General features: G+C 49.9%; 10 protein-coding genes across 10 annotated transcripts; 4 read left to right on the top strand and 6 right to left on the bottom strand.

Annotated features, from left to right (window-relative positions):
• Positions 1-251: 251 nt before the first annotated feature.
• Positions 252-1256, top strand: Asppvi_001033 (xanthine phosphoribosyltransferase; the record flags this gene model as incomplete). Its single annotated transcript, XM_043297337.1, has 5 exons — positions 252-284; positions 483-589; positions 650-962; positions 1031-1143; positions 1208-1256. The coding sequence occupies 5 exons, from the start codon at positions 252-254 to the stop codon at positions 1254-1256; spliced, it is 615 nt and encodes a 204-aa protein (XP_043153272.1).
• Positions 1257-1908: 652 nt separating this feature from the next.
• Positions 1909-2327, bottom strand: Asppvi_001032 (dolichol-phosphate mannosyltransferase subunit 3; the record flags this gene model as incomplete). Its single annotated transcript, XM_043297336.1, has 3 exons — positions 1909-2070; positions 2152-2220; positions 2280-2327. The coding sequence occupies 3 exons, from the start codon at positions 2325-2327 to the stop codon at positions 1909-1911; spliced, it is 279 nt and encodes a 92-aa protein (XP_043153271.1).
• An 809-nt stretch (positions 2328-3136) lies between these two features.
• Positions 3137-5422, top strand: Asppvi_001031 (putative GTP binding protein; the record flags this gene model as incomplete). The annotated part of the gene is made up of 6 exons (XM_043297335.1): positions 3137-3488; positions 3544-3678; positions 3734-3850; positions 3899-4033; positions 4086-5266; positions 5330-5422. 6 exons carry the CDS (start codon positions 3137-3139, stop codon positions 5420-5422), a joined length of 2013 nt encoding a protein of 670 aa, XP_043153270.1.
• A 245-nt stretch (positions 5423-5667) lies between these two features.
• On the bottom strand, positions 5668-6951 carry Asppvi_001030 (uncharacterized protein; the record flags this gene model as incomplete). Its single annotated transcript, XM_043297334.1, has 2 exons — positions 5668-6588; positions 6643-6951. The coding sequence occupies 2 exons, from the start codon at positions 6949-6951 to the stop codon at positions 5668-5670; spliced, it is 1230 nt and encodes a 409-aa protein (XP_043153269.1).
• A 651-nt stretch (positions 6952-7602) lies between these two features.
• Asppvi_001029 (ABC1 kinase family protein) lies at positions 7603-9813 on the top strand (the record flags this gene model as incomplete). The annotated part of the gene is made up of 3 exons (XM_043297333.1): positions 7603-8145; positions 8210-9552; positions 9636-9813. The coding sequence occupies 3 exons, from the start codon at positions 7603-7605 to the stop codon at positions 9811-9813; spliced, it is 2064 nt and encodes a 687-aa protein (XP_043153268.1).
• Positions 9814-10661: 848 nt separating this feature from the next.
• On the bottom strand, positions 10662-11761 carry Asppvi_001028 (holocytochrome c synthase CYC3; the record flags this gene model as incomplete). Its single annotated transcript, XM_043297332.1, has 3 exons — positions 10662-10902; positions 10961-11619; positions 11678-11761. 3 exons carry the CDS (start codon positions 11759-11761, stop codon positions 10662-10664), a joined length of 984 nt encoding a protein of 327 aa, XP_043153267.1.
• A 535-nt stretch (positions 11762-12296) lies between these two features.
• Positions 12297-14312, bottom strand: Asppvi_001027 (uncharacterized protein; the record flags this gene model as incomplete). Its single annotated transcript, XM_043297331.1, has 4 exons — positions 12297-13086; positions 13139-13263; positions 13356-13684; positions 13844-14312. 4 exons carry the CDS (start codon positions 14310-14312, stop codon positions 12297-12299), a joined length of 1713 nt encoding a protein of 570 aa, XP_043153266.1.
• A 1842-nt stretch (positions 14313-16154) lies between these two features.
• On the bottom strand, positions 16155-17114 carry Asppvi_001026 (ubiquitin-conjugating enzyme E2; the record flags this gene model as incomplete). Its single annotated transcript, XM_043297330.1, has 3 exons — positions 16155-16881; positions 16952-17031; positions 17088-17114. The coding sequence occupies 3 exons, from the start codon at positions 17112-17114 to the stop codon at positions 16155-16157; spliced, it is 834 nt and encodes a 277-aa protein (XP_043153265.1).
• A 347-nt stretch (positions 17115-17461) lies between these two features.
• sam50 (SAM complex subunit SAM50) lies at positions 17462-20609 on the top strand (the record flags this gene model as incomplete). The annotated part of the gene is made up of 6 exons (XM_043297329.1): positions 17462-17494; positions 17575-17691; positions 17787-17973; positions 18028-19237; positions 19531-19900; positions 20007-20609. The coding sequence occupies 6 exons, from the start codon at positions 17462-17464 to the stop codon at positions 20607-20609; spliced, it is 2520 nt and encodes an 839-aa protein (XP_043153264.1).
• Positions 20610-20950: 341 nt separating this feature from the next.
• On the bottom strand, positions 20951-23344 carry Asppvi_001024 (putative ubiquitin fusion degradation protein (Ufd1); the record flags this gene model as incomplete). The annotated part of the gene is made up of 1 exon (XM_043297328.1): positions 20951-23344. One exon carries the CDS (start codon positions 23342-23344, stop codon positions 20951-20953), a length of 2394 nt encoding a protein of 797 aa, XP_043153263.1.
• Between the last annotated feature and the right edge of the window lie 64 nt (positions 23345-23408).

Genomic DNA, 23408 nt, shown 5'->3' with positions numbered 1-23408 from the left:
AGTTTAGGTATTGATCAGATGCGCGCGACACCGCCCAGACGTGACGCATCTTTTCTTCTTTTTTTTTTTTTTTTCCTGTCTTGGCTTTTCTACCTCTCTACTTCTGCTGGATACGTAAGGTACATTTTCATTTTGTCTCGCACAAAAAACCTTCGAAGCTACTGTCCACTCATTGATCTTCTTCCATTGAGAATTTACCCCTCCACGCTTCATTGTTTGAACTGTCGATCGGAAGATCACTCGTCGCCAACATGTCGCAAAAATTCTATGTGACATACAACCAGGTATGCTTGTTCGATCGCCTGATCATTGGATGGCTGCGACGGTATTGCAGTATAAAATCAATGTTTGGAGAAGGCGCACGAGTGCAACCTGCATCTGCATCTGTCTTACTTCCTCACCATTAGCTTGCAGCCCAGCTACACCAAATGTGCTTCTGCACTTTTTGTCAATGATGGTACGCTAACGGATTGAATTGACAGGTCCACAAGTTGTGCCAGACCTCCGCTGAGAAGATCTTGGACACCTTCCGGCCCAATCTTATGATTGCCATTGGTGGTGGTGGTTACGTTCCTGCTCGTATCCTTCGGTATGCCAACCAGTTCCAGTGTTAGCTCAAAGGTTCATGCTGATCAAAACCTTCTATCAGCTCCTTCCTCAAGCGTGCCGGCGAGCCCAACATCCCCATTCAGGCTATCGGTCTGTCTCTGTACGAGGACTTGGGTCGTGGTGACCCCGAAGAGGTTCCCGGAACCAAAGTGACCCGGACACAATGGCTCGATCTCAGCTCTCTCGAGATGGCCAATCTTATTGGCAAGAACATCCTCATCGTCGACGAGGTCGATGATACCCGGACAACCCTGGAGTATGCAGTCCGTGAGCTGCAGAAGGACGTGGAGATGGCTCAGAAGCAGCTGGGCCGTGAGGCCGAGAAGACCAACTTCTTCGTCTTTGTGCTTCACGTATGTTCTGGATCTTCCATCTTCTTAGAAAGGCGATTTAGCAGAGACGTTGGCTGACTTTCCATTAGAACAAGGACAAGTTGAAGAAGGGCGAGTTGCCTGCGGATATGATGGAATCTGGCCGTTATCACGCCGCAGTCACAACTGAAGATGTGTGGATCTGCTATCCCTGGGAAGCCAAGTACGTACTGGAGTGATGTCGCCTTCGTCGTTTTCTCGGTCACTAACGGAGACTCCAACAACAGGGATATCGAAGAGCACGACAGACTGGCCATGGAGAACCCCCTTGTTTAGGTTTCCGGGTCGAGGAACTACATCGTATGATTGCTTCATACATTTTGTTTTGTATAAGTCGCCCGCTTTTTAGCACCCTTGCATATTTTCTTTCATTTGCTTGCACATATAAAGTTTTCTGTTTTATCTTTACCGAGCTTGATGAAGTTCATGTTGGACATGTCACGTTTACGAATGGTGTTTTGAGAGGCTCTCCGGCAGAGGAAGCAATGCATATCAAGGCCCGTTATGGGAGGTCTGACTTACATTTGATCGTGAACGAATCAAACACTAGAAAAAGTTATTTCTCATTCTAAGTTCATGAAATCTAGAAGACTCAATAGGCGTCGGTAGGCATTCTTGTTCGACGTTGGTCCATCGGTTGATGTCATGCTTGATCCTTAGCGTGGATAGACTTGGGACACTGTGATTCTCTAGACCAAATATCATATATCACCGAGCCCGGGGGATAGACTCTTATCACTTCAGTCTCTCCAAAGTCTGACGAAATGCTATCATCTTTTTTATTGAGCTTTGCGCGAGAGAGTACTTGGGTCATCATTTCAATCTAGATAGAAGCGCGAACAGGCAGAGCTTGAGCTGATGAAAGCACGTATCCAACAGATTGCTGATACCGGAAAGCAACGCCGAGCAAACACAACAAGGATATATCTTAGTCAACGTCAACGTTCTTGCTGCGCAGGTCGGCCCTCGCCTGCTCAATCTCCTTCTGCAACTCCTGGTGTGCCTCGGGACAGTCGTTGAACGTCAGGATGGCCAGACCGAGTCGGCCACCCAGGTAGCAGGCGAAACATATTAGGCCATAGAAGGGGAGCTGGTGAGCAAATCGCGCAAGGGTCAGCGGGCAATTTGACAACTGTAAACAGCGAGCGGAACCGCGGGCATAGGAACGTACAACCGGGATGATTTCATTTTGGACAGTTTCGTTCAGGGGTACGAGCCCCAGGTATAGGACGAGGTAGAGCTAGATTGGTACAGGTGTTAGTAGCATCCGGCATTTTTGAGCGGGAATCTGCCACGTACAGAAGACACAAGCAGGAGAATTGAGAGCGTTTGCTGAGCGCGCGTCATGGTGAAGGAATGTGGTGGTTGACGTGGGATAAAAAGAGATAGAAGGAGATTAAATGAGAGTATATTGAGCGTTCAAACCAGGCGCAATTGAGACAAAATGACGACAGCAGTAAGAATGAAGGACTCAGGGTCGAACTGCCACCATGGAGTTGTCTACTTTATCTCTCTAACTTATTGCATCTGTCTGTACCTTAGTCTCGGTACCTTACATTTACTGGCTGGATACGGGCGGCCCCCAAGGCCGCTATGTCTTCCGAAACGCTGGCAGTACTGTACCTGAGGTTGTTGTTTCGAAGACAATCGCAACTAACCAGAGGGAGTATGAAAACTGATCATTTTGCACTCAATCGCAGGAGCTTTAAAAAAATCCGGCAAAATTTCATCTTGTTATGGCTTGAAAGGCTCCATGAGAAGAGAGGCTTTTTGCATGGTAATTGAGATTGTATGGTAATAAATTACAGTATGAACAAACCGGACGGAGGCACACTTAGCTACCTTGGGTTCGTCTTGGTCTGGTCCACCTCAAGCTATCATCATATCATTGTAGACTTTATTTCAGACCGAAGGGTAACAAGGCATCCACGGTCCTTCAGTGTCCAGCTTCATATTTGGTCATCTGGGTCATCCAGAACAAGAGAGATAGCGCCAAGTAAGGGATTAAAGTGGCAATCTCCTCAGCATTGTCGGAAGAGACAGCTTCTTAAGTACAGACACGCTTGCTTGAGGAGGAGGCCTGCCTGCTTGCTGTACTGTCTGTGGTATACCTCATATTGACAGAAGAGGCTATTTACGCAACCGCTTTCGAAGATATGATCGCCGACAGCAAGCTGGATGTGGTTCAAACGGCTGGACCTGATGCTGAAGATCAATTTGCGAAGGAGTCGTCCAGCCAGGCAGAAAATAACATAGACTGCCCTTCATTGGCCCAGATATTGTCACAATTGAATCCAGGACCGTCAATTCTACCAGTCCAGACAGTTTCTTCGGTCCCAGTTGACGAGCAAGCGGCCCTTTTGCGGCGCTTGGAAGATGCGCTTGCTGAGGCTACAGGCGGTGCTGAGAGCTTCGAGGAAGTGCAGACCATTCTAAATGAACTCTGGAAGTGCCGGTCGAGTTATCTGGCGCTAGCAGCTGATGCTCTGGCAAACGGGAGTAGAAACTGTGCGTGGTCTTGAGCTGTTTCGTCATCGGAAGATACTGACTGTCCTCCGCTTAGCATCCTGGAGACTCCCATACGGGCGAGCTGGCATCTTGAATTTCTTCCTTCAGATTATCGCCTCGAGAGAGTTTGATGACAATGATGTACTCCTTCATGCTCTACGGTTGGTCGGCAATTCCTGTGCTGACACTGGTATGCTGCATCATTGATGAAAGACCGAAGTTACAGTAATTCTGACCTTCTCCAGATGAAAACAGAGACCTTGTTGTCAAGTATGACTATACAGCTGCTATTCTCAACCGTCTTAGCCCAGATCTTGTGCATGTCGTGATTCCTGTTATATACAACATCTGCATCGATTATGGTCGGTATATCTTCCAGTATTAGGCTACGGGTTCTAACGGTTACACAGAGCCAGCCCAAAATCAACTGGCTGCGAACAAACTAGTCTATATCCTTTTGAGACTGATCAAGGATGGCGTGCTCGCAGATAATGAGGCGCTTCTTGACTTCTCTTACGAGCTCATCGAGCTGCTCGCAGAGCAAGGTAAGGTCTTCCTGTCATAGCCGCGTTTCATGCTGACGAAGTCGATGCGCAGAACAAGGAATCCGAGAATCGCCAAGGGGGACAATTCTACTCCTCTTGGATCTTTTGTCCGAGGAGAGAGTTGCTCTCTCTCGATTTGTATGCCTTGCTAATAGTCTTATGACCTATCTAGACAAAGAACGATTCCAGGATATTTGTGTTGGTCAACGTATGGTTGAACGAGTGTTGTCCGTCCTCAAACAGTCATTATATATCAAAGCAGACCCTTCGTCCAGTGGTGATACCCAAGCGTTGGCGCAGCTCCAGCTGAAGATCAACCAAACACTTTCAGAAATCTCTGCATCACCCAAATTCCCCGAGGTATATCCCCTCGAGTCTCCTCTTGTTCAGACCTTGAAAGATTGGCTAGCTTCCACGGAAGACCAACTTCAAATCTGTTCATGTGTGATGCTGGGCAACTTAGCCCGATCGGACGCGGTGTGCGAAGCGATGGTGCGGAAGATGAACATACAAACTACGTTGATATCGATTCTGAGATCTGATGCTAGAGGCGCGGTTCTCCATTCCGCACTTGGAATTCTGAAGAACTTGGCTATAGCTGGCGATAACCGACAATGTCTGGGAGATGCTGGGATCATTCCTGCAGTCTCACGTCTATGGGGTTATGAGACGGTTCCTCAAGTTCAATTTGCCGCAACAAGCATTGTTCGGCAAGTCATCATTTCATCGATCGCGAACATTTCACGTCTCTTGGAACTTGCTCCTACTGGCGAGAACTCCTCGACCTCCCGACAGACATACCTCTCATCGTTACTCTCTCTGTGTGAGAAATCGGACTCCACACCCATCAAAACGGAGGTTGGACGGATTGTAGCTTCAATTTGCCGCACAATTGTTCCAAAGTATCGCGAAGCGGACAACGAGGCTAGCACTCTCCTTGAGCGTCTGTTCACTATGCACGAGGGTGTCGCGCTTCCTGTTGGGGCTATGATTGCTCAATCGCAATGGCCTGTGGTCAGGAGCGAGGGCTGGTTCGCCTTGGCTTTGATGGCTTCAAGCAAACATGGTACTGCCGCCGTTATCCACTGCCTGCAGAAGCTGGACTTATACCCGTTATTGGAAGAGACCATGAGCACGCCTGATTCTGACTCGGCGGATGAAGCGCACAAATCGAAATCAGCCAAAGATCGCGATAATATCGTTGTTCTTATTCAAGAGCTATTGAAAAATGATGTAAGTAGTAGTAGTGCCTTCCTCCACATCTGCAAGCATCAGCTAATGCCGAACTCTCTGCAGACTAATGCACTCTCAGCTTCCCAGAGAGCCACGTTGGAGAGGCTCATGCATAGCCATGTGTCACAGCATCTGCAAGGGACAAGACTGAATTGAGATTCTGCCTCTTACCTCTCCGATCTTCAATATCGAAGCAGTTTCTTGATATATGGCTTCGGGTTTACATGCCAAGTCTTAGACCATGCTGGTTAACCCTGACGGCCGGATTCGTTTGTCTATCTTGGAAAAGGGGTCCATAAATAGAGTATAACTATCCTGTATCTGGTCTATATAGATGACATGAGAAATGATGCGTGACCGATCCATTACTCCGGTACACGAGTTCCTCAGCAACCAGAAAGTCAGGAAACTTTGGGACAAATCACTTCTTTCGCGTACGCCTCGTACCGTTGAAGAATATCGGTAGAGTCCAGATCTTCGGCGCCTGCGTCCGCCGAGTAATGTGCCGCCAACCCTTTGCCATCGATGATAGTGCGTTTGGTAGGCTTATTGGCATCCTCGACGAATCCGAATGGTACGTAGGAACTACCGTGCAGGATGTTGGACTGCACCGCATTCGCATCAGCATCCCAGAAGCACAGAAGATTCGGGCTGACGTCTGCAGGATTGCTCCATTTGGGGAATTTGTATCGGTGAAGTTCGTCCATTTCAAGGTGGTGCAGGAAAGAGTAATGCTGTTGAGCTTTGACAGTCCAATCCGTAAAGCCCGGGCCATCAGTGGTGTACATGGAAGTGCTGATCGGAGTCCGATCGACCTGTTCATCATCTGAAAGGAGCCAGCGATGCTTGTTGCCGGGCGAAGCAAATCCTTTTAGGACTCGGAAATCTTTTGGTCCCGTCCACGGCGGAAGATTTGAAGTACGCCAATCTAGATCTGCTGCAGGTGGCAGTTGCACAGCTGCCGAAGGCTGATGAAGAAGTTCTGGGAGGTAGGGCAAAGCCACCCCAGAATGACTGTGAAGTGCTTCAAGAGCTGCGTGGTTGATGACATTTGCAGAAACCACTAACGAATCCGGGTTATCGAGCATTGTTCTGACAATTGTTGGAATGGTGTGGTCTTCCAGAAAGACAACGCCGCCATCCAGCCAGACGAACAGCGTGCGACTATTCGGTTCCCGGTAAACATCAACAGGTGATGTCCAAACGCTGTAGGCGGACGTCTCTTGGACAATAGAGGCCAGCCATTCAAGACTCGCTGTATCATTTGACTGCGGAATAAAAACCACTCTGTCAAGGAACCCATGATTGTTGGCAAGATTTCTCTGAGACTGATCAGTCCAACCCGTTCGTCACAACAGGAGAAGATCCAACAATACCTGCAGATAACAGTCCAAAACATGATGCTTGTAGGGTACCAGTGCAACGATGTCAAACCCCGCCGGTTTCTCAAAATGACCAACACTGTGGGAATACGCAAGAAAGGGCCCGGAGGAGGTCCTGTGGGATAGCAGTGAAAGCAGCCCTACTTCAATGAGTGAAGGATAACAGCTGCATATGCTGATGCACACAATAAGCATGCTGGTATAGGTGATGGCACTCCACTTCAGTATAGTGGTCCATGTCAGGTCTCTCGAGACGTCCTCGTTTTGCGATTCTACATCGCCGAGCTTTTCGAGGCGACTCATACTGGACTGGCATGACCGTGCCTCAAGGGCATTCAACAGGATCAAGCAGGGCTGTCCAATATCTCCGCCTAGGTACTCGCCTGGATACTTAAGGCATGGCGATCGGCAAACACTACAGCCTCTGGTCAGCTATAGTGGAGTGTGAAAACATTGCCGTTTGCGGGCATCGCAACACAGAGACCGAAAAAGTCTTGACTAAGCAATATCTACAGGTACAACGAGAGACAACCTGCGCCGGAACAGGTAATAATGGTGGTAATCTGGAGTTTGGTGGCTGGAAACGCCTGGATTCTGGAATGTGGCTCATCGAAGAAGAGTTAACTACCTTGGATAATTAATTCAACAGGCCGACACGTAATACGGAACCGATCTACCTCTCAGAGAGGTAGAGTAATAGCTTCTGAGCTCTCATCTCAACTCTCATCCCATGAATCATTGTGACGATTGGAGAGGAAGGATATGTTCCTGATCCGATGCTGCCGATGACGTCGTGACACGTGCGGCGCCCGCCTTGGGTTGGTCTCTCTCCGGTCCTCCACCAGGCAATATCAGATCAACCTTCTCATGGTGGCCTTCAGGTTCACCCAGAAGCCTTGATCTACTCCTCGATGACTTTCCTGGGTCCGAAAAGGCTTGCCCTTGCATGATAATATGAGGACGGCCACCCTCTTTGGCCGTTTCTTTTGGTGCCGAGGTGGTGGAAGTCCGCGACTACTAACCCGCTTTGCAACGCCATTTCGGTTCCGCTCAAAACATTCGCCATGGCCTCCAGGTCCGTGGAGATCATTTCACAGGAAGGCGCCCGTTGGAAGAACGGTACTGTTTGCGGCTCTGACGCCGGGCGCCTTCTTAGAGTTGGCGGAGAACGGAGATGGTCATGACAAGACTGGCGAGATGCAGATGCTAGAAGTTTCGCGTCAAGAAATTCGAAAAACTGTCTCCGAGGATGCGCAAGGCTTGACGAAACTCTGTCAAGAACTCTTTGTCTTTTGGTACTGCTATATATACGACCCAATCGCTACGGGCTTTCGGTTCGTCCATTTGGCGATTGTTTTCATTCCTGTCATCATTACAGTGCCTGCTATATGGTTTGGACGGCGGCTCAAAGATGGAAGAGGGGAGCGGGCAGGAGCCGTTTGGTGGTATGGCTTTTTAGTCAGGTCAATGGAGCGTGCTGGCCCAGCGTTCATCAAGGTGAGCGCCCATCGAACATGAGTTGGCTACCATGCGCATACTGACTATCATTCCTTTCCGATAGCTCGGACAATGGGCTGCGTCACGCACCGATATCTTTCCGCCGGAAATGTGCAACATCATGTCTTCACTACACTCTCATGCCCCGGCTCATTCATTGCATCAGACTAAAAAGACTATAAGCAAGGCATTCAATGGCCTGCCCTTCGAGGAAATTTTTGAGGAATTCTACGAGGAACCGCTAGGAGTTGGGGCTATTGCTCAAGTATACAAGGCAAGGCTCAAACCGAGCCTGGCTGTGATGGACGATCAGGCTCTGACGCTTGAGGACAGAAGCTTCCGCGGAAAGGTAAGAAAGAATGTCGACGTGCTGGTAAAGAGTTCGCCGCGACGGGTTCCGTCCTCGTACGTGGCCATTAAAGTGCTCCATCCAAGGGTTGAGCGCGTGATCCGAAGGGATTTGCGTATCATGTCTTTCTTCGCATCGCTGATTAATGCCATCCCCACAATGCACTGGTTGTCCTTGCCGGATGAAGTACTGCAATTTGGTGAAATGATGAAACTACAACTGGACCTTAGAATCGAGGCATCCAACCTTGTGATCTTTCGCCAGAAGTTCAAATCACGGAACACTGCTTGGTTTCCCTACCCGTACTTGGATTACACCACACGTGAAGTGCTTGTCGAAGAATTCGCCCAAGGGATCCCCTTGGAGACTTTCTTGGACGTTGGAGGGGGTGTTTATCAGCAAGAGATCGCAAACGAGGGTCTGGACGCGTTCCTTCATATGCTTCTGATCGACAACTTTGTTCACGCTGATTTGCACCCGGGGAATATAATGGTCCGATTTTATCAACCGGCTGAGTTGGACTTATCACTTGGCAAGCGCAGTCGGGTTTCAGATGCGCCAACCGCTGCCGAAGCTGACGTGACCGAGACTGTACTGGCCCGATTAAGACCGCACGCCCATAATCGGGAGGCCTGGAACGCTGCTCTTTCCCAGCTGAATACTGAGGGCTATCGCCCCCAGCTCATTTTTATCGACACTGGCCTAGTGACCCAGCTCAACGAGACCAACCGAAGAAACTTTCTCGACCTGTTCCGAGCGGTAGCCGAATTTGACGGGTTCAAAGCGGGCCAATTGATGGTTGAACGGTGCCGTCAGCCGGAAGAAGTCATCGACGCGGAGGTCTTCGCGCTGAAAATGGAGCACCTGGTCTACAACATCAAATCCCGGACGTTCGCATTAGGCAACATCAAAATTGGGGACGTGCTGAGCGAGGTCTTATCCATGGTTCGAAGCCATCACGTTCGGCTCGAGGGCGATTTTGTCAATGTTGTCATCTCTATCCTTCTTCTCGAAGGCATCGGTCGAAGTCTGGACCCAGGCCTGGATCTCTTCAAGAGGTAGGTTGATTCTTTTGTCGCTCTGTTGATATCAGGGGTCTTCTCGGCCCAACTATTCCACAATCCATGACTAATTCAATTAGTGCTCTTCCGATCTTGCGGCAGCTTGGTTCCGGTGCGACTCTTCTCAGCTCCGTCCGTTCGGGCGATACTTCCATGCTTCGGGTTTGGGTTGGTCTCGAAGCGCGTGGCCTCCTCCAGGCCAGCATTGAGAGTGTGGAGCAGTGTGTGAAATATGACCTGTTGTCTCCAAACATATAACGGATGGAGAATTAGCAGCCTCATTGCGTTTGATCTAGAATTTGTGTCTATGCTTACACAAAGTTCGGACAACTGGACGGAGTTCAAGGTAATGTTTATATTTTCCAGGTCTTACGGATACCTGCCTCGATTATGCGACGCAAACGCTGCAATGATTGATGCTTCAAAGTCAGTTCTCGAGGTTTTTAGAAACCGCCAGCTGATTCCTCCACTCGACCGCAGCAGGCTCAACCAGTCTCTGGTCGTCAAGAGTGAGAGGCTCTCTCGATCGATTTCCGACCCCAGCGATACTCATGAAACCCTGCGTCTGTCATATAAAGGTTCTTCGCCGTACTACCCACGATAGTGGTTTTGCTCGTAATATGTACATTGACTTGATGAACAAATAAATGACTTGGTTAAATAGACATCCTAACCATGCATACTTGGCTGCGAATAGAAAAGAAGATCAATAGCTCCTACGATTTTGTTTGCGATAAATTAGGCGTGACTGTGTATATATGCACTTTGTGATACATTAATATTGCTATATAGTACAATGCCCTAAATACAAGTGAGAGGAGATAGCGGAGACAAAACTGTGAAAAGCACAATGAGCCCAGACTCAACCAAGACAGGATACCACTAAACTCCATTACCAATTGCTTGTATAAAGCAAGAACACAGTCAAGCATGTGCACGCGAAGCGAAGTGATGAACAACAGCAATAGAAGTGATGTCGAGAATTGAATGTTTCGTCCAACTGTCAGAGTCGCCCGCGCTCTCAAGTATGCGTTCTCCATAAGAAAAATGTCGGTTCATCCAATCGTACGCTTTCGCGTGTTGGCCGCAAAGCGTGCTATTACGGATTATTGTTCTCGCACGGCACCACCGCTAGCTCTCCACCAGACGTCGCCGCCCCATCTCATTAGACGCTCGACGGCCGCCGTTGGGGTGTCTAAAGCTGGTCTGATGTCGAGATAGAATACTGGCTCACCAGTCGGCTCGGGAGGACCGGAATAGTAATCAATCACGTAGCGGACTTCTTTGGGACCAGACGGCGTCTGTCGCAGGACAAACCAATCATGGCGATCAAAAGGTGGACTTGTTCTGTAGGATATTCCCTGTAAGCACGGTCTCAAAGTCAATGGAAATCACGTTCACTCACCCAAACTTTGCAGGATACAGCCGTCCTAGAGCTTGAAGTATCTGCGCCTTGGGGGTAAGCTCTTGTGGCCGACCCTTGAACCTGAGGAGTCGAGGTTCACTGGCTGGATCGATATTCCCGGTCATCTCCTGCTGCATTGCTTCTAGGGCAATGCCTTGCTCTCCCTTTCGGCACTTTTCCCACGCTTGTCCCAGGCCCTTGGCAAATATGCGCTCCCATCCAACTATTTCAGCCCAGGCACCTTCATTCAGGAAATTGTGGACCGCTACCATGGCTTCGACAGCATCCTGTGGCGTGTCGGTGTAACCTTTACGGAGCATAGCGTTGTACATTTGCTGGGGGGAGGGATACTCCCAGTTGCCGTCTGTATCGCCTCTAGGTATGGAGGAAGGCTCTCGTTCCACCGGCAGGTCTACGGTTTGATTCGGTGCTCGCTCTTGAGAAATCGAGGAGAACATGTAGTTAAGAGGGTTTAGTTTTGACAAAGTCGATCTAGTTTCGGGAGCGGGAGGCCGAGTAGAGTCCGTCGCGGTAGTTTTCGGCTGTACATAGAACGGAGAGTCTGCGGACCGAACAGGGCAGGAGCCGGAGGTATCAGACCGAGCAGACGGCGAAGACAAGGCTGGAGGAGCGTTTGAAGCATGCATGGGACATCCTGGCTGCACGAAGTTAATTAAAATGTTTCTGGGAGGTATGCCAACAGGATCTTGTACTAACTGGAGGGGACGCATCAGAGGACGCCAGAGGATTTGGTGCCACAGGCGTTGGCTTTGGCTGGGGATCTGCCCAAAACCAACCCATATTGGAGGTGCTATTACAGTATAAACAGCGAAGAAGAAGATATTGAAGGTGAAGACTTGATTTCAAATACGTTCGAGGGTTGAAGCACGGATGAATCAATGGAGTATATTTCACTACTGTTTTAACATCCAAAAACTTTCAGACAGATGACATAATAATAATCTCCGGCAAGAAATAGATTCTCGGATAAATCGGTCCGTAACCTTATCATGGGTATGTCACGTGACGACAAATCAAGAAGCCAATCATGTTGATGGCATACGCAAGAGAGGATGAGGAAATCCACCAGCTGTGATGGATGATGTATACAGGCGTATTCATCCACTACGGCATCGATGATTAGTTGCTATCAATTTCGCCTCAGATTCAATCCGCTTGAAAGTATGCTTTTGATCTTTCACTAAGGCATGCTTAGAGGTCTAAGCCGGTCTAGCTCGGATTTCATGGCTTTGATAACTTTATATTCGCTTTGCTACCTGGAGGGTTACACAAAATGAATAGTACTGGGTACTCAGATGCTGCCTGGAAATCCAGATCAGTCCCGTAGCGATGAGTTGGAACACACCCCGATGCATCGTTCCGAAAGGAGCCCGGTTACAGCCTCCCAGGTTGATTTCCAGATTGCTCCGTGAAAATCAGGTAGATAGAAATAGTCAGCCAAAACGTCCGCTACATGTTCCCACTTCTTCCAGCCACGAAGCATGGCCAACCGAGTAAGCCGGTCAATGAACCAGAAATGTTCCACCTGTCCGGCTGAACCTTGAGCCCCGATGAATAGCACCCACGCGAGTAGTCCGTATATGTCCTTGGGAGACTTTGGTCCTAAGGATAGTGAACAACTGCTCATAGATGCTTTCAAGTGCTTAGTCAGGGCGCGGCCTAGCCCACTCGATGGTGGTGATACTATCAGAAACTGGTTGAGAAAGCAGATACAGGCGACTCTGGTGGCAGCTTCAATAGGACTGATGTCCAGTTGTGTTCCAAAAGGTGAGCTTTGATGGCCATCGGTGTATATATAAGAGAGGAGCCGGTGTTCAGTCTCGCAATTTACCACGCGAAAAAGCTCATGGTCCTCAGGATAAACAGAGGCGGGTCTCTCCCTGTAGGCCTGACTGTAAAGAACTATATCACGCATCACATGTAAGATTCTCAGTAGAGGAAGACTGAGAAGGTTGTTGGCAAAGAAGGCTGCACCCAGCCTCGTTAACACCGACGAAGCGGGTGGTCTGATCCGTTGTTGAGCACTAGACGGAACCGGTCGAGGATCCCAGGGAAGAGGGAACAATGGCTTGGTCATGAGGCCCGACGCCGCTTTCACATCGGCCCTGATCACACAATTAACACGATCCTCTGAATATTTGGGGTGCCACTACATACGTGATGATGGCTGCCAGCATCGAAGATTGGTTAATGCCATCTGCCATGAGGCCTCCCCGCAACTCCACCATGCGTTTCAAGCCTCCTAGATGTATTCGAGCTTCGTCGAACATGCCTATGATCAGCTACGGAGGATTAGAAAAAAGATTCAACATCTAAATAGGGGCACCTAGCGCAAAGTCGGAAGGAAGAGCTAGAGCGGGAAGGTGGCCCTTACTGTACTTGTCAGTAGATTGACCATTGTGTCAAACGATTCATCGCTCAGTGCACGATTAGAATCACGCATTTTAGCGTTCATCTCTTGCATGCATCTGACTTTCATAAAATAGTAATCTGCGTCGGGTGCGATTGGACGAGAGCTGTCCGGTACACGGGAGAAACCGATGTGATATCCGGCCAATACAGCTCGATGAGCCGCACACATAGCCATTAAACCAAAAAAACTTCCGGGATCCGAGAATGACGATTTGACCATCAATCCAGTCTCAGCCTGCTCGTTGATCTTATGCTCCTCCGGAAACGTCATTGGAACAAAGACAGACTTCCCTTCTCGACGCTAAACGTTAGCCAGGTGCCAGAGGAATGTATCTCAAGACTTCCTCCCGATTGCAGCTATTGCAGGAAGTACTGCCGAGCCAACACCAGAAAGCTTCGTGCGGCAATTGATGGCACAGTGTGGTGAAGGTAAAAGACCAGAACACTCACAGTAGAAGACGAGACGAGCAATCCTCGACGGGGCCTCATCAGCGCCTGGCAATGAAATAAATGGATCAAGAAGCCAAGAGGGTGGAAAAGCCAGAGGGCTGGGCGCAGGAGTTGGTGGTGCTGAATAACCAGCTCTCCATACGATCGGTCGCCGTCGTCCTTGTGCGGATATAAGATGGCTATGGGCAGGATTGGAGTCTGCCGACGAGGAAGTCGCGGGTAATGGAGAAGCCACCCCTGCTTCCAACAGATACTCCGACGTGGCGCTTTCCACCTGCGGTGAAATCGACGCAGACGGTGGTAAAGGTTGTTTTAGACGGGATTCGCGCTTTGGGACTCTCTTCAAGCCAGCAAGTCGCTCTCGCCTGCGCACGTCACGCATAACATGAGAGCGAATGGCTTTGCGCGCATTGGCGTCTTTAATTCTCTTGGAGCTCAGATCATCGTCATGGTCGATGAAGGTGAACATTGGGCGATCAATCGCAGCAGGATGGATGGGGCTCGATGCTGGACGATTCCTAGTAAGCAAACGGATTATTTGATTTGACTTAATCTGACATCAAAGTCCTGTCCTGGTAGTGTGTGACACCCGATTGATAGGCATATTGGTCGTGAAGCTGGGTATGACAGTGAAGTTGCAATAGATCTGTTGCACAGAAACAAAGAATTTCATTGATTGCGGAATAAATCAGGGGAAAGGATCATCGACATCTCGAGCTTTCTGGCTCAGGCACACAGTAATCGCCAGGCAGTGCAACATTCCTTGTTTAGGACTTCTCAGAATAGTATTATACCAGCTTCAATTTTGTATACAAGACAGTTTCAAGCCGTTAAGCAGATGAAAGAAGAGCAGAGAGTTGAATGAGAATAAAATTTGATGCGCGATGTGGAAACATCCTATGATGGGCACTGTAGATGACAGAATAGGAGAACGAACCTTTGGATTCATGAAGGTTGGGAACCCCCCGAACATCATGATGACGGTCCATTGCCAGGCTTGGGGAGAGCCTCACGAAAGTATCTTAAACAAGTAGCAGTGAATTATCAACCTACTACCCCAGGAATCTGCAAGTGCAACTCCGATACGGGGGAGGAGCAGCGGCCATGCAGCAAGTGCTAGTATGGCTAACTCAGGGACGGAGTAATCTGTGAGATGGAAGATCTTATTGGGGCACAGTGTATGTCGTTAGCACCTATGCACTCCCACAACACATAAACACGTGTGAGTACTGTATGATGGTCATATCATGATACAGAATAATAATAATCATGATAAGGACGGGCGGGTTGAAGGTGAGATGAAGAGACCACGAACGATCCAAGAGGATGAAAGTTGCCAAAGAGCGAGAGAGGATACGGAATAATGGGAAGTGATCTACCACAGGAGTGAGATACCTCGACTAGAGGTACTTCCATAATCGCTGCTCTATATCTAGTATATTATCTATAATTATTACTCAGTCCAGCCTCAGCGCTATTGACTGCAGTGTAACTTTCCCTTGCCCAGTACGAACTTTGTCATAATGCATCTCTTCCTATCATTGTCGATCTTTTAGAGGAATTCGCCTTGTTCCAAACTTCGATTGACTATCGTAATCATCGCCTTGCGGAAATCGCGGAGGAACTGCGATGCTCCTCCTTTTCTATCAATAGATATCTAAGTCTTGACCTGCTTTACGCTGTCCCACTGAATCCTGCTGCCATAAATTTCTAGATGTCATCGTCATCACCATCATTCCTAATCGTATCCAAATCATGCCTACGCCCCTTTTGCCCCATTTGTGTAACCTCAACCAACTGGCTTTATCACCCAGTCGCTGCTCTCACAATAAGCTCAAGGCCCCCACATCCATATGGACGAGATCAACAACCTAGAGAATGCTTTCCCGCAATGACTACGAACAAATGGTACGAAGGTTCGGTCCTTGCTATTCACATTTCAATTGAAGTACAACGTCGATGGGCAAATTTGACCATCGTCAGAGCTCCGGACGCCATGCATTGTCTAGAACGCCTCAGAGATCTCGTAAAACAGACAAACCTGCAGAATGCAATCCCAATAGTTGCAGAACCATCGTGCAATGTAGCCAGTCGCCCAAAAATGAAATAAAGAACGAGGATACCGGGACGATTACAGGAGTTGGGAATAAAGCCACAATGAGACAAAGGAAAAGTCTGACAAAAAGAGGGGTCTAGTCGCTAGCTGTTTCCTTCGCTGAACCGATTTCAAAGACTCGCGATGCTCTCTTAGTACCACTTCACGGAAAGTAGCGCTGTATTGGTGTGAAAAAAGAACAGTTTTAGGAAAAGCTCAACCTTGAACATCGTTGACCAGCCTGGTAAGAAGTGCGTAGCCGAATATGAGGGCGAGACCAATCCAGATTTTGTTTCGACGAGCCCAGCTCTGACCTGCTTCTCGTGCGACCTGGCCACCTTCCATTACCGCGCCGAGTCCAGGCGCGCTGGCGTTTGGACGCCTGCGGAGTGCGCTTGTCTCTGGAGAGCACTTTGTGACTGACGAGTTAGGGTCGGGTATCAGTTGCCCAGTGTTCGTATCAATGCGGTTTTCTCTCATCCATTTCCAATTCTCCTGATCTAGCTCCGGCCATTCGCTGCGGAACTTGAAGCCGCCATCTCCAGCCTTCACGTTGTTGATTCCCCTCGCTGTGGGTGTCACTCCCGGGGTTGCGCTGATGTGAGAACCTCCACCTGTAGAGTTCCACCACCTTGAGCGCGCAGCCAACACTCTCCGTTCCGCCTCCGAGGCACTGACACTACCGGTTGTCATTTCTTCACTAGTCATGAAGGATAGCAGCCCGATCAAAATGGTGGAAACTTCCCAGGCTGGATTAAAGGACTTGGGATGAAAGTCACTGATACTAAGGCACAGGCGAGACGAAGGTTGAAACCGGCCACTTGGAGTGTGCATACGGATTGCCGGGGGCGCAAACGGGTACTCGGGAGGAAACATCAATGTGCCCCAGTATTGACCATTCTCGTAAGGTGTTCCGGGAGGACCAGTGAGAATATAATGCCATCTAGTCTCTTTTTAGCCACCTTCTTTTCACATATTAAGCAATGTATATGATGGAAACACGGAAGACTTACTCGAGAATGTTAGACTCCGATGGATGCGCCACAATGTATGGCGGAGGATTCTTTTGAATGTTTTGATACTCGCGGGTGAGCTGGAAATTGTCAGATCACATTCAAAGGTACAATACTGTGTTGTAGATGAACGAACTCGCTTGTACGCTGCTTTCGTCGCCATCTTTGAGTGATTAATGCAACGGTCTCCGTCACTTTCGGGGCTTGATCAAATGGAGGGAGGGGTCCGGCTCCAGATACAACAACGCCAAATAGAGCAAAGTGAGCTGAGGGTATTAAAATTAAAGACCAACAAAATCAAATGATATGAAAGAGAGAATAGGAAGGATAGAATAGCCTCTGTTGCCTGTGCGGTGAATTCTGCGGAGTGTCGCTGATGTATGCGCTTGCAGTCCGAGGGGCGGTTATCAGTCACGTGAGGGTTATGGCTTCATTCTCGCGGCCGCGAGCATCTCGAAGACAACCGAAAAAGGACTGTACGAGGTCTCTTTGGCCATTGCAGCCGCAGCAATGTCCTCACCACTCTCAGCTGAAGATGAAGACGTATGTGAAATCATCGAAAACGTTCAAGCCCGTCTGTATAAGAGTATCAACTGACGCTCGCGTGTCATTTCATCATGTAGATCTTCGAGCGTCTTCAACAGCGAGCCGACCCGAAAGTACTTGAAGAGCAGCAGCAGGCCATCAACGAACGAGTCCATGCTATCTACCAAAAGGCGCAGATGCGTCTTGGTGAGCTGGTATGCCCTCAATTTCCTCTTGTTTTATGCGATTCAATCTGCAATGAACGCCGGCCCAATACCTGGTTTACTGACCAACCTCTACATAATACCAGATCGACCAGAACTCAACTCTTCCATGCGCCATATCGTCGGTCCAAGTGCTTAATGCGACTCATACACGCAGAAGGTTCCTGCAATCTATATTCGACCCACTTTTAAGCGTCAATCAATCACGGCCCTATTCTCTCTCTGAGGCATTGCGGGAGATCTCATCTCGTGCCGACAAGCTCGCGAAATTTGGTTTGTCTCTTTGACATGAAATAGTCTATTGGGCAATTTCTGATATGCTCACAGACATCTTCCAGCAACCGATTTCAGTGTATATCGACCAGTCACCAGATGCGAACCCGCAAAATGGAATACCCAACATCGATGTCTTTTTCTCTGTTAAGGAAAAGTCCCGTGTACTGCTGAAGACGGGGACCGATCTTGGAAACACTGAAGGCTCGGCATATGGAAATCTCCTCTGGCGCAATGTTTTTGGTGGTGCAGAGACTCTCAACCTAAATGCTTCTATGGGCACTAGGACGAGGTCTGCCTATCAAGCTGCTTTCGAAACCCCCGTTCTTAGCAATCCGGATTTCCGCTTCGAACTTGGTGGTATTGCGAGTTCGACGCAAAAGTCATGGGCGAGTCATGAAGAAGTACTGAAGGGTGGCTGGAGCAAGCTCCGCTGGCTCAGCCAATCCGGTCATCGCCATGAGATCGGATACAATGGTTTCTGGAGGCAGATTACTGGACTGGCTGAGAACGCCTCGCCCACGGTCCGGGCTGATGCAGGGGACAGTGTAAAGAGCAGTATTTTCCACAGCTGGATCGCCGATCGAAGAGATAACCCTCTCCTTCCATCCCGTGGCTACTACGCGAAGGCCTTCAACGAATTGGCCGGATGGGGACCCCTGAAGGGAGATGTCTCTTTTTGGAAATCGGAGGTCGAAGCCCAGGGAGCAATCCCCATTCCAATCCCCGGAATTCAAGGTGACAGCGGTATCAGCTTCACAACTGGTTTCCGTGCGGGTTTTCTGTATCCTTTGGGGCTGGACTCTGATTCCCGACCTCAGCTATCTCGCATCAATGACCGCTTCCTGCTCGGAGGCCCGACGGATGTCCGCGGCTTCCGCCTCTGTGGACTTGGTCCTCACGATGGAGTGGATGCTGTAGGTGGCGATGTGTATGCTGCGGGAAGTGCGAATCTACTCCTCCCACTTCCTCGAGTCGGTGCGGACAAGCCACTGCGGCTGCAGGCGTTTGTGAACGGTGGCCGCCTGCTACCCCTGCGCACTTTGCAGAAGGAGGCTCCCACAAACAGCGCAGAAGTGAAGGATGCCATGGCTGCTACGATTTCAGAGCTAGGAAATGGACTGCCTAGTGTTGCGGCAGGCATTGGGCTCGTGTACGCCCACCCTGTTGCGCGATTTGAGCTGAACTTCTCGCTCCCACTGGTGTTGCGGAAGGGTGAGGAGGGCAGAAAGGGATTGCAGCTCGGAATCGGTATCAATTTCCTGTAGAAAATATGTACTATGCATCAATTCGAATAGAATTTTACAGCGTTCAGATCTGATCTAGTACTTCGTATGGGGAAGCTGGGGGGCTGCCTGACTAAGCACATAGTGGAGGCAAGGGAGCTATTGAACACAGCCGACAGCTGTACTGTACGAACCGCAACTTTCGCTCCAGATCGATTTGTGGAATTCTTTAAACGAATTGTCTATCTACTCCGCAAACACTATCGCACTCAATAGACCTCAGAGTCTCCGAATCTACCTGTGCTGATCAAGCGCTTGATCGTCCTTGCAGTCCACTCTACATATTGGCCGCGATGGCCCAATACTATCCACAGCAACAGCCCTACGGGTCGCAGGCGTCCCCGCAGAATCTCCAGTTTTATCCTTCATCATACACCTCAGTTTCAGGCCACACGACACCATCGCAAGCTTATGGCGGTTTTGGCGGGCCCTCGGGCTCCACTGCTCAGGCATATCCCGTTGGAGGGGTCGGGAGCGGATACGGTGGCTTTGGGTCCCCTGCCGCTGGAGTGAGTGGGAGAATGGGTGAACAAGGCGGATTAAGGACGGGATGGCTGGCTGCATTTGGCACGGAGGGCTATGAAGGGGAGCCGCCGCTGTTGGAGGAGCTGGGTGTGAATTTTGAGCATATCAGGACCAAGGTGGGTAATGGACTGTCCAGTGGTTTGATATCTGGCTGCGCAAAGAATGGAGACGTTGTGTTCGTATTTAGACAGAGAGAGGCTGACCTTTTCGGACCGCTCGCAGACACTGACAGTGCTCAATCCCTTTGCTCGGATTGATCAGCATCTCATGGACGACAGCGATCTGTACGGAGCTCTCCTCTACATCGTGCTCTACGGGACATTCCTCCTTCTCTCCGGCAAGGTCTTCTACGGCTACATCTACGGTGTTGCCGTCTTCGGTACCGTCGCCCTGCATCTGATTCTCAGTCTCATGTCGCCCGCTCTCGATACTGCGTCTGCGCCCAATGCCGCAGACCCGTCCAACTACGACCCCCATCACAAGCCTACCATGTCCGACGCCTCTTCCGTGGGTCATTTCTCTGCCACCCTGACGTTTCCCCGGTCAGCCAGCGTTCTCGGTTACTGCTTCCTGCCGTTGGTTTTGACCAGTCTTGTGGGGATTCTGATCCCGATGGATACTTTGTTCGGGTACTTGTTAACGACGGCCGCGGTCGGCTGGTGCACGTATAGTTCCTCGGGGATGTTCTGCGCCGTAGCCCGGATGCGTGGTATGAGAGGCTTGGTGGCGTACCCGCTTGCACTGTTCTATGTCGTCTTCGGCATCATGGGGATCTTCTCGTCCCGCGGCAGTGGTACTCTGGCCGCTAAAACGGGGGCCGCTTGAGAGCGAAGCCCATCCCTGTTCGTTACAAGGTTGGTTGTACTTCTTAGCCGGCCACTCGGGACTCATGTCTGCATGATCTGGTTTTTAGCCTCGTGTATCCTCTCACTGTCGAAATTCTTGTCCTGTGGGGATGAAGAAGCTCCATACTTATGATAAATATCCTTTAGCCGATCCATAAATGAACTTACATATTTCCTTCATAGAAGCAATGCCATGAATTAATAGAGGAGATCGGTAGACAAAGGTTTCAGGCAGAATGATCACATCATCAAAGCGTTCATCACTTAGGTTCTATATCCATATGAGACCCTAGATCGCAGGTCTATGCACATACAGTCAAATCATCTAATAGAACGTTTGTCCTCATCTTTAGCAGGCGCCCAATTTGTCAGCCACTCTCGTGCTTTGTCAATATCCCCAGCGGCGGCTTCGACAGCAGCAACACACCATGGCAGATCATATGCCTTCCCTCCGGTCATAGCTCCTTCGGCGGCAATCATCTCCGCCAGAATTCGTCGCTGCTGGCCGACTTGATCGGTGCAAAGGAAGAAAGGTGCAGTGTTCGGCGCGTCCCTCCGGAGATTGATAGCGTCTATCAGGGGTCGCACCAAGGTCAAGATATCCGCGGTGCTCATCGACGTCGACCCGCCATCGCCGATGTTGGATGATAGCCTGTGTTGCTTTCCTGTCTTGCAGTACTCGTTCTGACACCAGGGCTTACCGCATCCTGACATCAGCTGGGAGAGATATCGGCGCTCGATGCGGCGACGAAGCGATTTTCCTTCGGGATCGTATGTATCTACGTAAAGAGGTCCGAAGCAGATACTGCAGAGGCCTAGCGTGTCGGTTCCTGGGGTGATTGTGCTCTGCACTACGCGTGCATCGAGCGTTCTGCCACAGTTCTGGTTCAAACAAATACGGGGCGTTGGTCGAGAGAGACGCTCGAGATCATGGTGGCGCAGGTGTGTCTTCATATCCCGGAGTCGAATGATTTTGTTGCAGAGATGGCATTCTGTCGTCCGGCCGCCGTCAACCAACTCATGCGGAGTGAGACCGGACAACAACACCTCAGGGTCGAGCATGTCAGGGTCTGTCTCCCCTCTCTGCGGTACTACCAGATGACAGAATTGACATAGAATTGGCTTCTCTGGACATACAGTCGTGCGATGTTGAGCGAGGCTCGGAAGGCTGTCGGCTTCGAATCCACAGCCAGGACATGAGCGCCTGGTATGGAAGATACTGTCATGCCTATGTTTGCTAGAAAGATCATTACCGTGGGACGAATCCTGAGGGCAGTGCCAATGATTTTCCCATTCTGAAGAGCGCTTCTGGAAGACATTGCCGCACTGAGGACAAAGCACATTGTTGCGCAAACAAAAGTTCTCGTGAAGAACAAGCGTCCTCTGAGGCACCCACTGATGACAGTTCTTACACTGCACATCGCCGGGCTCATGAGTATCTGGCCGGTCTCCCGTCCGTTGCACCTCTTCAACGGTTGAAGAGCTTTGCACGACCCGGATGCTATAACGAAGTGGTAAGGTCTGGATTGACGCCATCCCGTCACCAGCCTCGGTTTGAGCATAGCCATGTACCGAAAGATACAACGCCTCGGCCCCGTCTAGTTCAACATTTGTTGGCCGGATATGAAGCTTTTTTGACGGTTGGCTTGAGAAGTCGGCAAAAACGTGCTCGTCCAACCGGGGTCGATTCCGCTGACGCGAGGAGAACGGACTTGCGAACAAATACACAACTGCGTCATCTATTCCTTCAAGTTCAATTTCGATCATCTCCTCACGATCCCATTTGCTGAGTTCGTAGTCCACGTATTCGCCCGGGATCACCTGTCCAGTGACTGTCTCTCCCAGGGCGAGAACCCCGCCTATTGAGCTGCCCCCTTTGGTGCCAGGAGCACGAGAAGCTTTCTCTAACCGCCTTTGCAATGTCTCTCTTGCCTGGTCTTCAGTTAACGCCACAATATCAACTTCCAAATCTGTATCCACGATGCAAATGCCGTCGCCTTCGGGTTCCACCTTGTCGACGAGAAATCTAAACAGTTCGTTCCGATTCCCAGACACCGAAAGGAGTTCCCCGGTAGTCAAAGTAGTGAAATTGTCACGTAAATATCGCTCCAGCAAAGCTTTCCAGTCCTCTGGGTCGTATCCAGCTTCGAGAGGGCGTAGGCGAACATAGGTGCCTTTTGGCAACTGCTTGGCATGGACTGTAACTGTGGGGGCTGAGTGGCTGATCGAGCGAACAGATTCTGATCTTCCTCCATTGTTTAAATCCGCAGAAGGCGCCGTCTCTGTCACATGTTCACCGGTTTGTAATTGAAACAGCTGATCCTCGATGTCAAGAGCCCGTCGCAGAAAAGCGCTGAGACCCACTTCTTCCTCTTCAGCTGAGAACTCCCGTATCCCTGCATATATTGCACGATCATTTTTGGGGTTCACGAGTCGGAAAGTCAGTGGATGAGGTAACTGCTTTTGGCGGTCTAGATGCTGCGCTCGAGCTCGCGATTCGGCGGCGAATGTGTGAGGATTGAATGGATCAAATGTACTGGTGTATTGGCGCGAGGAACCCTGAGACGACACGTCGCTCAACGGAGCAGCAGCCAGAAGCTGCTCGAGGGCCGATTGTGGCAGAGTAATCTTATCTCCAGGTAACTTAGGTGTGCGCTGTGGTGGAGCAACCAAGAACTTGGATGACCATTGTAATGAATCTTGCTCCCGAGCCATGATTTAGACACGGGATGTTATCGAAAATGGGGCGACAAAGAAGGAATCTGCTCTGAGACATCTT

Source organism: Aspergillus pseudoviridinutans, assembly GCF_018340605.1.
Source record: "Aspergillus pseudoviridinutans IFM 55266 DNA, scaffold_1, whole genome shotgun sequence".
In the NCBI taxonomy this organism is placed as follows: domain Eukaryota; kingdom Fungi; phylum Ascomycota; class Eurotiomycetes; order Eurotiales; family Aspergillaceae; genus Aspergillus; species Aspergillus pseudoviridinutans.
The sequence above is the reverse complement of the archived record's forward strand: the minus strand, read 5'-3'. Positions and strand labels throughout refer to the sequence as shown.